General features: G+C 49.2%; 1 protein-coding gene across 1 annotated transcript in view; it reads right to left on the minus strand.

The window, feature by feature from the left end:
* Positions 1-760: 760 nt before the first annotated feature.
* Positions 761-12,673, minus strand: part of LOC144161903 (dual specificity protein phosphatase CDC14A-like) — a 43,348-nt gene continuing 31,435 nt past the window's right edge. Inside the window, exons 8-10 of the mRNA XM_077692461.1 lie at positions 7,379-7,488; positions 4,281-4,478; positions 761-1,889 (exon numbers count right to left, since the gene is read on the minus strand). Coding sequence (XP_077548587.1) covers positions 1,874-1,889; positions 4,281-4,478; positions 7,379-7,488 — 324 coding nt within the window. The 3' untranslated portion in view covers positions 761-1,873. The remainder of the gene's footprint in view (positions 1,890-4,280; positions 4,479-7,378; positions 7,489-12,673) is intronic.

A 12,673-nucleotide genomic window follows, 5' to 3' on the forward strand; every position in this document is an offset into this window, starting at 1 on the left:
GGGTGGTTTTTTTTTTATGTCACAACGGGCATGCGTCTGCATATCGAGTGGGAGAAATTTTGCTCAGCACGTTTAGGTTTGGGAACGTGCCTGTCTGCAGCTGTCTCCAGTCGGTGGCTTCTGCCCTCGTCGGGGATTTGTGTGGCGGAGGGTACCTTTTTCTGATACCCCTGTAGTATGCCAATATGGCGGAGTAAATTTCCGGGAGGACTGGCGTGGGTTCTTGGAATCATCGGGTGCTCGATTGGTAGTATAGCCTCGAGATACCCTGTCCGCCTCTATGTTCCCCTGTATTCCCGCGTGTGCCTGGGCCCACAGGATCCTGTGTTGGGTCTTAGGTAGATGCTCAGGGTGTTGGGGTACGCCGCCTTCAGCCTAGGGGAGTACACAGAGTGGGCGGGGGCTTGCGAGTCGGAAATTATTGTAGATGACCGGCCCGTCCGGAAGCCTTCCGCCGCTGCCAGAGCGACGGCTAGCTCCTCGGCGTCTGTCACTGTACAATGACGGAGAGCAGTATGCCTGCTATCGCAATAACAGCAGCACAACTGCAGCATCGGTAGTCCTACATGCGGGCTATTTCAAGTTGTCACAGGCAGAACATATCGCTTGGAGACACTTACGGGAGCCTATTCCAGCCTTGTTCAGCCGCACTTAAGACGTTAGGCTAGACATACAGGCTTTTATTTTAACCAAATTTTTTCACACGTAAGGAGTACACAAAGAAAGGGACGGAAACATTCCTGTCCCGTACGCTAATGGACTTTCCACCGTGCTGCTATGTAAAGGCGGCTATGAAGACAACATACAAATTTGGTTCATTTGAAAGACTGTTTTGTCCCGATAATGATACCAATATTATCTCAAACTTTAATCAGATAACGGAGATACTGAAGAAAACAGACGAAGCCGTGGCGACGCCATGGATAGCCACTTTCCGGCGACGTTTCTGTGACGTCGCAGAATCTTGTTTGTGCGATTGGCGGCCGCCACACTAACCCATCGCCAAGACACGTGACTGGGCAATTGTAGTGGGGCCTCTAGTTCCGTTTGGTAATATCACTTGAATTCCTACGTGCCATTAACACACTGTTTTTTTTAATGCTGGCCTACCTATGTTACGTCACGCAAGCGCGAAATTTGAATGTTCTTTATTATTTCTTGTGCTTTTTGGTTAAAAAAATGTCTTTGGAGGCTGGAATGGAGCTGAGGGAGTACCAAAGGTTCGATATTTTATACTGAACAAGTTATAATTTGTCATTCGTGGCCGCTTTAAAAAATCTTTTCAGACAACTAATAGCGCAGTATTTCATTGCAACCTAAATACTTCTCTAAGCATTAACACGCGCCTCGTTCGTACAACCAATTACGAGACTTAGCAGTATTTTTGCAATTTTACTCAATTTCACTCGTAGTTCCTTTATGTGGCCTATTCCGCAAAAAAATTCTCCTCTTGTAAAACATACAAGAAATTTAAGGTGACGCAAATTTGAAGAGCAGTTCACGAAAGGTGACATCTCGCATCAAGCGTCGATCATCTAAGTAAATTCAGCGAGACTAGCTTCGCTCCAAAACGTGCCGCTAATAGATGGGAGAGACTATTTTGAGCACGTCATTATGAATCACTTATTAAATTGCGCCTGACATCTGTTAATTTGCACTCTCCGTGCAGATTACAATTTCAGTCCGTGGCACAGATGGTGTACGCGTTTCTGTCGTGCTGTCAACACAGGCACTGCGCCAGCAAGAGCAGAACTCCGCGCAGCAATAGGTTGCCGAGAGAACACAGCACGAGAGGCAGGGCGTTGGGTCTTTACTCCATGCACACGATGACGGCCGGGCATGCTGGAAGAAGAGGCCGGGCAATTTAGGAACTTCACATGTGGCCGTGGCTGGAAGAAGGGAGAGAGAGAGAGAGAGAGAGAAAGGGCACGGTCAGTTAAACATGCATGCTGATCTGAGCTATATGATGTCTATCGTATTGGTTTGTACTTGAACAAAAAATTTGACTAAAAAAATGCGGCTAAAACTTGACATAATCCTGGCCACTTTCTCCCTGGGCTATTAGTTGCGTTATATTCACTGTTTTGTTACTCTGCCTGTGAATAGCAACATCGCAGCTTGAATTGAATGGTAACAAAAAATTAGCAGTGGCTTAGCTCGGCTATGCCAGGATATACGTAGCGTGAGCGAAGGTTCAACTGGCTATTCTTAGCTTTACTGATTGTCTAGGATTAGCCTGATTATCATGTTTACTGCTGCTTCAATGACACACGCACGGTATACGCATTATGTGACACGTATATTTATCAAGCGGCTCTAGCGCAGCGTCACCAATCGCGCCAGGGCTAAGCTGGTTCCACAGGCGCACGCCGGTGTTGCTGCGACGCACGAGCCATCGGTTCCACACCCGGCCACCCCTCGCACGATCGTCAAGTGGACCGGGCCGCCACGTGCGGAACGGAGGTCGGCGAAGACGGTGGGCGCATGGGGTGTGTGAGACGCGCCGGGCTACGAGCAACGTTCTGCTGTGCGCCGTGTGACGTCACTGCCCATCGCTCATGCGCCGCACGGCTCTCCAGGAGCCACGCGAAACTGCTCAACCTCGGCCAGTGTAGCTCACGCTACAAAATTCAAATAGGCACTCAACTATTCAGCAGTAAGATGTTACTTCAAAGTAAAAAAAAAAAAAAAAACTTTCCTTAGAAAAGAAGCAAGCGAGTACTTTCTGCCACGTAATTATCGAACACGTAGTGTTTTAATCTATTGCAAGCCAAGAAACTAATATATGCCACCGTAACAAGTGCCCTTTTGTCAGGTCTGATCCCTGATGTGAAATAAACCCGTTTCCCTCTCGTGCCTGATATCATGAGTTGGTACTAATAAAACCATCATCAGGAGGAGTCTTGGCGGCTCGTCCCTTCCTAAACAATATGCAACAACCATAATCAGTTGCTTCCGGCATTCCCTTTCCCAACGTTGCCACACCACTTCAACTGATCAATGCACAATACGCTGAAGGAGAGAGACGCTTTTCTGCTGCTTTGTGTTGCATTGGCTCCAAAGCAAACTGTGAGCGTCTGTGGGGGAACGGGGGGGGAGTGTATTTGTTATCTTCCTCTCTAGCCTTGTACTATATATACGTAGCAAGGTCTTACGTTATTTCAGGAAAATTAGAGATGGAAGCAATAGCGACTTCTAGTGGTACGTGGCTGCATTTTGTCAAGCAATGGTAAACAAGCACACTGGGAAGTCGCATTGGCGAATGCAGGTGAAGGGATCCAGCAAGAGTGCTCTGCGCGCGTGCCAGGTATGAGAGTTGCACCGACGTGATGGCGGTTGTGGGCAAAGATAATTATATTGAAAAATACACCAGCACTACCACGGCAGGGGTTGAGAGGGCCACCGATATTCCGAGTTGTGAATTACCTGCTAGTTTAAGTACAAGAAACTTGAGTTTGGAACCCGCTTATGCGAGCAGAAAGTTAAATACGCTCCACTCCCTAATGACAACATTGCAGGAAGAAAGTTTTGCTCGCACGTGCCTTGAGCCAAGTCTCCCATGAAGACTGTCTAATTACTGTTACCAATCCGGGTCGAGAAAATAAGTGGCCAACCCCTTCTGGGTGAGGGCAGACGACATGAAGGTGCGAGCGACCGGGACAGGAATTCTGAGTTGTGTCCGTTTCAAGAATGTCCATTTCAATTATGAGGTAATTGCTCTTGCGAGGTCTCTTTCCAATGAGAGGCACAGAACTTCGCACGCCCCACCCAGCTTAATTGCGCTGCGTCACAACCGGGCGGTCTCCGGTATTTTCGCGCGTATAACCCGCCCCTGCATATAACCCGCATCCCCACTTTCAGCCCGACGGGAAAGAAAAAAATCCTCGCGTTATAGCCCGCACATTTGATACAGGAAAGGCTGCACCAAAGCTACTGCTTAAGAAACAAATCACATACTATGTAGACAGAAAAAGCGTATATTTAGCAAGTAGAATCACTCAGTGCCACTGCTCTCACTAGAGGCATCACGAGCCGAAGTCCTCACTGTTGTACGCAAAGTCGTCTTCACGGCACAACGCATATTGCCGTGAAGCTGCATTAAAGGAAAAACCCCGCATATTATCCGCACTCCTACTTTGACACTGAAATTTTCGCATTTTTGATGCGGGTTATACGCTAGAAAATACGGTACTTTCAGCAAATCAGGGATCGCTCAAAGTGAACGCGTTGAAATGGACAAGAAATGGACAAAAGTGAGAACACCGCCGGACGACACTGACCTGCGTGTCGGCGGGGAGGTGCGTCGGCGCCCGCCGGTGCCCGCGTTGCCGCCAGGAGGGCTCCGGCTGCGGGCGCGCAGGGTCTTGGCCGTGGGCGAGGCCACGGAGGCGCCGAAGGGCACGGGGGTCAGCACGGATGGCCGCAGGGGCTGCGACGAGGCTCGGCGCTGCAGGCCGCCGCCGCCGCCTTCCTCCACCCTGCGTGCACAGGCGAGGGCGGAAAGTGGGCTCAGCTGACAGCCGACAATGGCTGCCGACAATGGCTGCGCTAGCTTTCCCAAGTGTCACACTCATTACCTAAGAAAGTGGCTGTGAACCGTGACTGTGCCGTGGACCCCTTTTGGGCGTCCAAAAGTGATGCGGGACCTGTTTAATTGTGTGTGTCAAAGAGAGTTTTAGCATAACTGGTTGCGTCCGCTAACACTACGGAGGCGGGTCCCGGGACTCGACTGGGCACTTGCGGATTCGTTACGGTAGGGCGGATTAGTTCCTTGGGCCGGCCCTCGCCATGCCCGCGCGTTCTTTCCACTGAGGGACAACCTCCTCGCCCTCACCGCGCGCGCATGCGCAGTCGGGTCCCGGTAACCCGCCGCCGTGAGTCTCCGCTAGCCGCTATGCTAAAACTCTCTAATGTCAAACAATTTGTGCATGCAGCTAAAGTCGCCCACAATGTTCGTCTTTTAAGACTGACTTTTACACTAGCTGATGCATGCCATTGTCACATGATTTGTTTTAGCAGCTAAAGTCGGCCCAATACTTTTATGCTGCCTTTTGTGTTTCTGGCTTTTAGCATAGCAAGCGTGTTGTGCAAAAAGCCAACGTCAGATGATGTACTACGCGGGGAAAATATCGTACATGTGACGCCATGAAGCCACATTTTTGTATTGGCAGAAGGGGGGAGGGAAGTAGGGAAAGTGAAAAAGAGCTTTGTGGGCCCCTGAAATGCCATCGCGCACCCCCGTTTGAGAACCACTGCTTTGAGGTCACACTGAAGAGAGACGGACACCGCCCCACTGCCTTCGCAGGCTAGCGATCACAGTGTGCAGCCAACTCACACAAGCTTCTCCCCGGGTAAGAGTGTGTTCTTGCAGGCACAGGGCATAGCAACGGGACGTCAAGATGCAGGCACAGTGCTGTGTCTGCATCCCTGTGTCTTTGCGTCTTGGTGATGTGCGCTGTGTCTAAATACCAACCAGAAGAATGTCCAAAAACTAACTAGCCCACCAGTCGACACTCGTGAGCGTGTGTGTTCTGAATCGCTGTTCCCTTTGACGTCGCCTATGACGTCACCAAGTGGGTTGGGCAATTATGCCCAACCCACTTGGCGACGTCAGCCGGGATGACGTGTTTTTTTTTTTTTAAGTTTCAACACTTTCTTTTGTTCGGTGCCTGTCAGTTTGATTGCAACATTTTTCGTCCGGACCAAATGGGTTTCCGTCAACTCTTCCGACTTCATTAACCGTCACAGCCCACTCACTAGCCTGCAAGAATGAAAATAACGGGTCGTCACTAAGCTCGTTCAAAGCGAATCGGGCCGTGCACGCAAGCACAAGCATGCTATTGATGATCGCAATGCAGCTGAAAATGGAAATATTGAAGATCTGAGGCAGCCGCATGACATCGTGGCAGTAGTTGGTGACACGTGGTATGCACCTGACACTTTCCAACTTCATTCTAAACTGTGGCTTCTACTCACAAGCAATACATGGGGTTACACGAGACAAACTAAGCAATGCAGCGCCCGAATAGGAGCTCGACAAACCTCCGTTAGATATGTGGGAGAGTGAAATAAGTGATAAAAGGCGTTTATTATTTATCTTGATGAAAACATTCAGTGAATTTTACAGGCGTGAGGCCAAGAAGTGCCATTGCTGCCATGTCAAGTATAGCCTGCAGGCGCGTAAATGTAGGAAAGCAACGTCGAGATAGCACGTCACGGAATCGGACCCAAGCACCCGCTAAACTAAAGTTCAGGTGGTAATCACTGGTGCGACGCACATCATTTAAGCTGCCTGGAGTAGGGGGTGGGGGCTAAAAAAGACACGGAAAGAGTTCTGAAAAGAGACCAGACGTAAAGGTGGCAGTTCCATGGTCACTAAGACGCAACAAGTACGGCACGGGGGAGCACATCCGGTGTGGTCACTGTCGTACACGCACATACATGACCAAGCATTGCAAAGCCTATGCCAAAACGAAAAGTGATGCTATCTGCTCATTTGTGGGCTCCAGGCTTCCAGCCATTTCTCTCAAAACCTCGCACCAGCACGACGGGCATGTGTCATGGTGGGCGCGTGAACACCCCCCCCCCCCCTCCCCCTTCACACCCAACCCTTGCACGCATGAAGAGGCGACCTGTGATGTACGCGTGCTTAAACGGGAAGGGCACCGGCCAAAACGTCGCTCCGAGCCCTTCAAACTGGACGAGAAAAACATGTCAACACATTACTCCAGGAGCCCTCTAAAAAGGGCAACACAGAAAAGAAAAAAAAAAACTGTCTCTGGAGACAAAAAATTTCAGGTCTAAGCGATTTTGCTGGCGGACACAATATGCGGAGACCAAGCCGTTGACCACTTTGCTGCAAAAAATATTCGAAGTGAACTAACAAAACCGCATAGTTCTACCTAATCGTGCACCTTCATTCATTTGTTTAACAACAACAAAAATAAAAAAGAGCTGACAATTAACTCAAGAAATCAAAGGTGTGTTCCAGTCTAGGGCCCTTAGGTGGTTAACTCTAAATTAAAGAAAAAAGTATACGGAGGCGCTGTCTGGGTTGATTAAGTTTAAAACCAGCTGGGCCCTGGTGGTCCCAGCTGGGAATTTGGCCACAAACCAGCTGGGACGAGCTACATTTTCTCTAGGGTTAATACACTGCAAAAACGTGCTGAAGTGGCACCTGAATCCATCGCCTACATGGACAGTATTGGATCCATTACAGAAGTATTTTCAGAAATACATCCTGATCAAAAATGGCACATTAGAGCAAACAAGCAGAAATAATTGGTGTCATGTCGGTTTAGCGTGTTTTCACAGTTGCGACTCCTACATAAAAATTAATTAACAGTTTCCATTTATAGCAGTATAGAGGCGAACTCACCCGGCGGCCGTGAGGGAGCGCGGGTGTCGCCTCTGGGCCTTGATGCGCATCAGCTTGTCGCCTTGGGTCAGGTCTTCCTCCGAGTCGGCCCACATGTGGGCACGCTCAACCTGCATGCACAAACGCCCCCTCAACCCAATGTCCGGCATGCCTTCAACGGGATGTCTCGTGTCAACCAAATCCCTCATTTTTGTCTGGCTGACAGGGGGACCTTTACGTGTGCATGCACCAGCGGGGTTAGGCCGCCAGATTGGGCGAGTCTACATTTTAAAAGATCATTATCAGCCCATTTAGGTCCAGAGCAGGACTAGGCTTGCTACGACCACCAGCCGCACCTGTCCTGTGCTGCCCGAGTCCGTTCCTCGCCTTCGAATGGCCTCATTTCGTCTCTCTGTCGTGTTATTGACCTCCCCCTTCTTCTAGACCAGGGTCTGGGTATATACACTGTTGCCCTGGTGGTCCACTGGTTGTCGTTTCGTCTCACCACATGGCCAGCCCAAGTCCATTTCTTTTTCATAATTTGGATTACGATATCTTCTACTCAAGTTTGTTCTCTGATCCAGGAAGCTCGTTTCCTCTAAATGTTACTCCTTCAAGTTTTCTCCACAGTTATTTAGTTAAGATATAATAAGCACAAAAATGCCAAACACGAGAGAGCGAAGGAACAGGAACAGCGCTGTGTCTGTTCGCTCCGTCGACAGTCAAAGCCACCAATCAACACAGGTCCCTAAGCGGCAGACAAGTAACACAGCACGCTCATGCAAGATACGATTCGTGATTGGAATAAACGAAGAGACGCAGCGCTCTGTCTGTTCTGCCTCTTTCCCGTGTTTTGTCGTTTTCGCGCCGTTTATCCTTTTTAAATAAGGGTTAGGTGAGCAGGGGCTGCCCTAAGTGCGCACCGTTCTTTTGAAATGACGCAGTGTGCCACTTCTGTTCCCTCTTTTCAACCAATAGCTCTGGAGAGTAGCTACGGTTGCTGCCCTTATCTATGCTCATTACAGTCAACTGCTGTTGAGCGCCAGCCCGCTTTCCTGGCACTGCAAGAATTAGCCTGCCAAAAGCACGGCGGCGTGCGTGACCAATGCTCACTAAAAGAACAGCCTTGCTACGTGAGCAGGGGAACATATGGATGGGGCAACGGGAGGGTGGAGAGAGAAAGGTAACCAACTTTCTCAAGGAAGAAACGTACGGCGTCGAGTGACTAAATGAGCACACTCACTGCACGAGATGCACACAGACGCCAGTGATATATACATCGAAGCACCTGTAAGCATTAAACGGACTAGTTCGTGCTTTAGTTACACAGCTGGTGGCTAAGCATTATCAGCATTGCCACTAGTCGGCTCAAAAAAGAAAAGAGAGCGATCGAAACATTGACGTCAAGCTTTATGGACTACGCTGCAGCGATTCCCAAATCCCGGAGATACCGTCTGCCGGTTATCCTGTATACAGACGTGCCAAGCAGCGTCACAGTCATCGTATACGTCGAGCTGCAGGTGATCTGCTACACTGTGCCTAAAGGTAAGTCGCACGTATCTTGGATACTTGTGCTCGTACTACGTGTATCATAGCCGCCCCAGTGGTTACGTAACGCATCCATTTGTTGTCATTACAGTCCCGGGTTCGATTCTCTGAACTACAGCGTACTTCTTTTTTCTCGGTGGCCGCGTTTAGGACTCGTCGTTAGGCATACTTCACACTCACTTCCTGACTTACGGTGAAAACAGTGCGTCTTGATTTTTTTCCCACCCAGCGAAACCGCTGCGGCTCACTGAAGCCACAGCTGGTGTGACCATAGCCAGAGTTACGTTTGGTAATCATCATCATCATCATCATCATCATCATCATCACTGCAGGTCAAAGGCCCACCGCAGGGCAAAGGCCTCTCCCATAGATCTCCAATTACCCCGGTCCATGTGCTAACTGTGACAAATTTATCCCCGCAAACTTCTTCATCTCATCTGCCCATCTAACTTTCTACGGCCCCCTGCACGCTTGCCTTCCATTGGGATCCACTCTGTTGCCCCTAATGACCAACGGTTATCCTGCCTTCACAATTCATGACCTGCCCACGACCATTTCTACTTAATTTCTAACAATATGCGCTTAACACGCGTTTGTTCCCTGACCCACTCCGCTCTCTTCTTGCCCCTCAATGTCACACCTATCATCTTCCGTTCCACTCCTCACTGAGTCGTCCTCAATTTAAGTTTAACCCTCTTAGTGAGCCTCCAAGTTTCTGTCCCGTTGGCAAGTACCGGTAAGATGCAGCTGCCATACACTTTCCTCTTTAGGCACAATGGTAGGCTACCATTAATTATCTAAGAATGCCTGCCGAATGCACTCCGCCCCATTCTTATCCTTCTAATTATCTCTGCTTCATGGTTGGAATCAGGGGTCACAACTTGGCCTAAGTAGATATAATCGCTTACCACTTCCACTGCTTCGCCACCTATCTCAAACCGCTGTGCTCTCCTGAAGCTATGGAGCATTACTTTAGTTTTCTGCCTAATAATTTTCAGGCCCACGGTTCTACTCTCTTTTTCCAGTGCGGAAAGCATGCTTTGCAATTCGTCCCCCGAGTTACTTAGCAAGGCAACGTCATCCGCAAATCTGAGGTTACTGAGGGATTCTCCATTAACCCTTACTCCCACCTGTTCCCAATCCAACGTTCTGAATACTTCTTGTAAACATGCTGTGAAAACATTCGGGAGATTGTGTCTCCTTGTGTGACGCCCTTCCGTATAGGTATTTTACTGCTCTCCTTATTGAGGATGATGGAAGCTATGGACCCATTGTAAATATCATCTAGTATTATTATATAATGCTCGTCTACAGTGTGGTTCCGTAATGCCTGAATGACTGCTGAGGTGTCGACCGAGTCAAATGCTTTCTCATAATCTGTGAAGGCTATATATAGTGGTTCAGTATACTCCGCGCACTTCTTTATCACCTGATTGATCGTGTGGATATGGTCCATTGTTGAATAGCATTTACGGAACCCTGCTGATTCATTAGGTTGACTGAAATTTAGGCGGCAGAAATTCTGGTAGCGATTACCTTGGTTAGTACCTTGTAGACGACTGACAGTAAGATGATCAGCCTGTAATTTTTCAGGTCCTTCATGTCCCCTTTCTTATGGATTCAGATGATGCTCGTATTCTTCCAAGATTCCGGTGCACTCGAGGTCGTTAGGCGTCGTGTATACAGGTTTGCCAGCTTTTCTAGTACGATTTGGCCGCCATCCTTCAAGAGGTCTGCTGTTATCTGATCCTCACCAGGTTCTTTGCCCCCTTGCATTTCTTTCAGAGCCTTCCTTACGACTTCTGTCGTTACTGGTGGGATGCATACCTCTGCTGAACTACTTGCACGTTGAACACGTTTGGTAATATGCAATCAATAATAGTGATTCAACGGTAACATTGACTTTGCCAGAGCTAGTCAGTGCGCGGTATAGGTTAAGGCTGTTTGGTTAAAAATCAAAGCATAAGGATCTCGCGGTGAGTTGTAAAGCGGGCGTGACAGGACTGGCTAGTCAGTGAGCGGCGGAATCGGTTTGGGTGGTTAAGTAAAAATCAAGAGAGACTGCTCTGAAGCCGGCATGGCAGTGACTCTGGCTAGCCAAGTGAGCTAAAGCGGTTTCGCCGATTGGGTAAAAATCAGCACAGACTGCTCTCAACAACAGTTGAGAGGCGAGCGTGGAGCGCGTCCGACGTACATTTAACCTCTGGGACTGCAAAACGTGCGACGTACTCTTAGACGCAGCGAACCTGTTAATGTTGTCAAACCTCAAAGCATAACGTTAGGCCTAATGCCAGAAAAATCCCTACGACCGTCACACCTCTGCGGGCATGTGCTGTGCTTCCCCGACAATGGGGTTCCTAGGAGCTGCGCGGCTGTAGACTCCCGCGGGCTAGTCCCCCTTTAGGACTCCCGCCTGACAAACGGACCACAAGCCTGGCTGGACGGGGAAGGAGCGCAACACTGGGAGTTCAACTGTCAGACACGCGACAGACAACTCATGCAGGACTGTTTTGTTATATATTTACTATAAAGATAAAACCATTGCGTTTTATGTTTTCTGTGCTTTTATCGTTTGCTGCTGCCTGTATTATTGTTTCGGTAATTTATATATGCTCTTACCATGACTGGCATTTTCATTCTCATTTGTACCCTGAAGATATCCTCCTCATTTACTGCCCAGGGGCCTTTAAGGGTAAATAAATAATTAAAAGCATTTCCATCTAGTGTGAAATCTGCCCAAAAAGTGGAGCTCCGGTTTTTTTGTGTCGACTCGAACGTCAACGGGCGCTCGCCCGAGAACGGCAGCGCCGTCGCCCCGCAAGTTGTACGATTCGCGCAGCGGAATCGGCAGCTAAAAGTCAGCGGTGGGAGGCTCCTTCTTTTCTCCTTCCCCGAGCGGGGCTGCACAGATCATCTACGTGACATGTCTGTTCGCACGATGCAGAACGGCAATTAAATGTCGCCAATGCCTGCGCCCCAAACCTAAAGCCACCTAAAATATACCACATTATTATTAACAAAAGGAACACGTAGGTTTGTGTTAAGGCAAAATAATTTAGAAAGAACGGTAAGCAATGAAGAAAAAAAATAACAGATAGACCTGCTGGGGCTCAAACCCAAGCCGTCAGAGCTAGTACTCAGTACTCCACATCGAGGGCACAGAGCCTGAACGGAGGGATTCTTTTAGCAACCGCTCAAAAGAATAGCACGCGCAGTTGCATTACACATGTCACGTGGGTGCTCTATGCAGCGAACCGTTTGGAAACACGCAGCCCGTGAGAGACCACTGCGCCCTCAACCGGCGCGCCTGGGAACTTGCTCCTACTGCTGCGTAACGCACGACCTTCAGCAGACGGACAAAAAGGCTCGACCTGCAACACCTCCGCTGTTAACAGATGATGATGATGATGACTGCACGAGCAACTGCTGGACTGAACAGGTGCGAAATAGGAGCAGGGGACGTGCGTGACTATCACCTGCCCGTCCTAGCGTCACTAAATAAAGGCTTTTAGAGTATCGGTACTCTTTTCTCTCATTGTTACGTGCCGCCAGTATTTTCATTGGTCGGTCGGCACCACGTGATATTTGTTTACATATGGGCGCAGCCGTTTTGTTTCTGAGGGCCTCTTCTCTCTCTCTCTCTCTCTCTCTCTCTCTCTCTCTCTCTCTCTCTCTCTCTCTCTCTCTCTCTCTCTCTCTCTCTCTCTCTCTCTCTCTGCTGTGCCGACGCTAGAGCGGCCGGCCGCACTCTGCCCGTCACAGCCGGCG

Source organism: Haemaphysalis longicornis, unplaced genomic scaffold (genome assembly GCF_048455015.1).
Source record: "Haemaphysalis longicornis isolate Haplotype H1 unplaced genomic scaffold, Haemaphysalis longicornis Haplotype H1 scaffold_12, whole genome shotgun sequence".
NCBI classification, from domain to species: Eukaryota; Metazoa; Arthropoda; class Arachnida; order Ixodida; family Ixodidae; genus Haemaphysalis; species Haemaphysalis longicornis.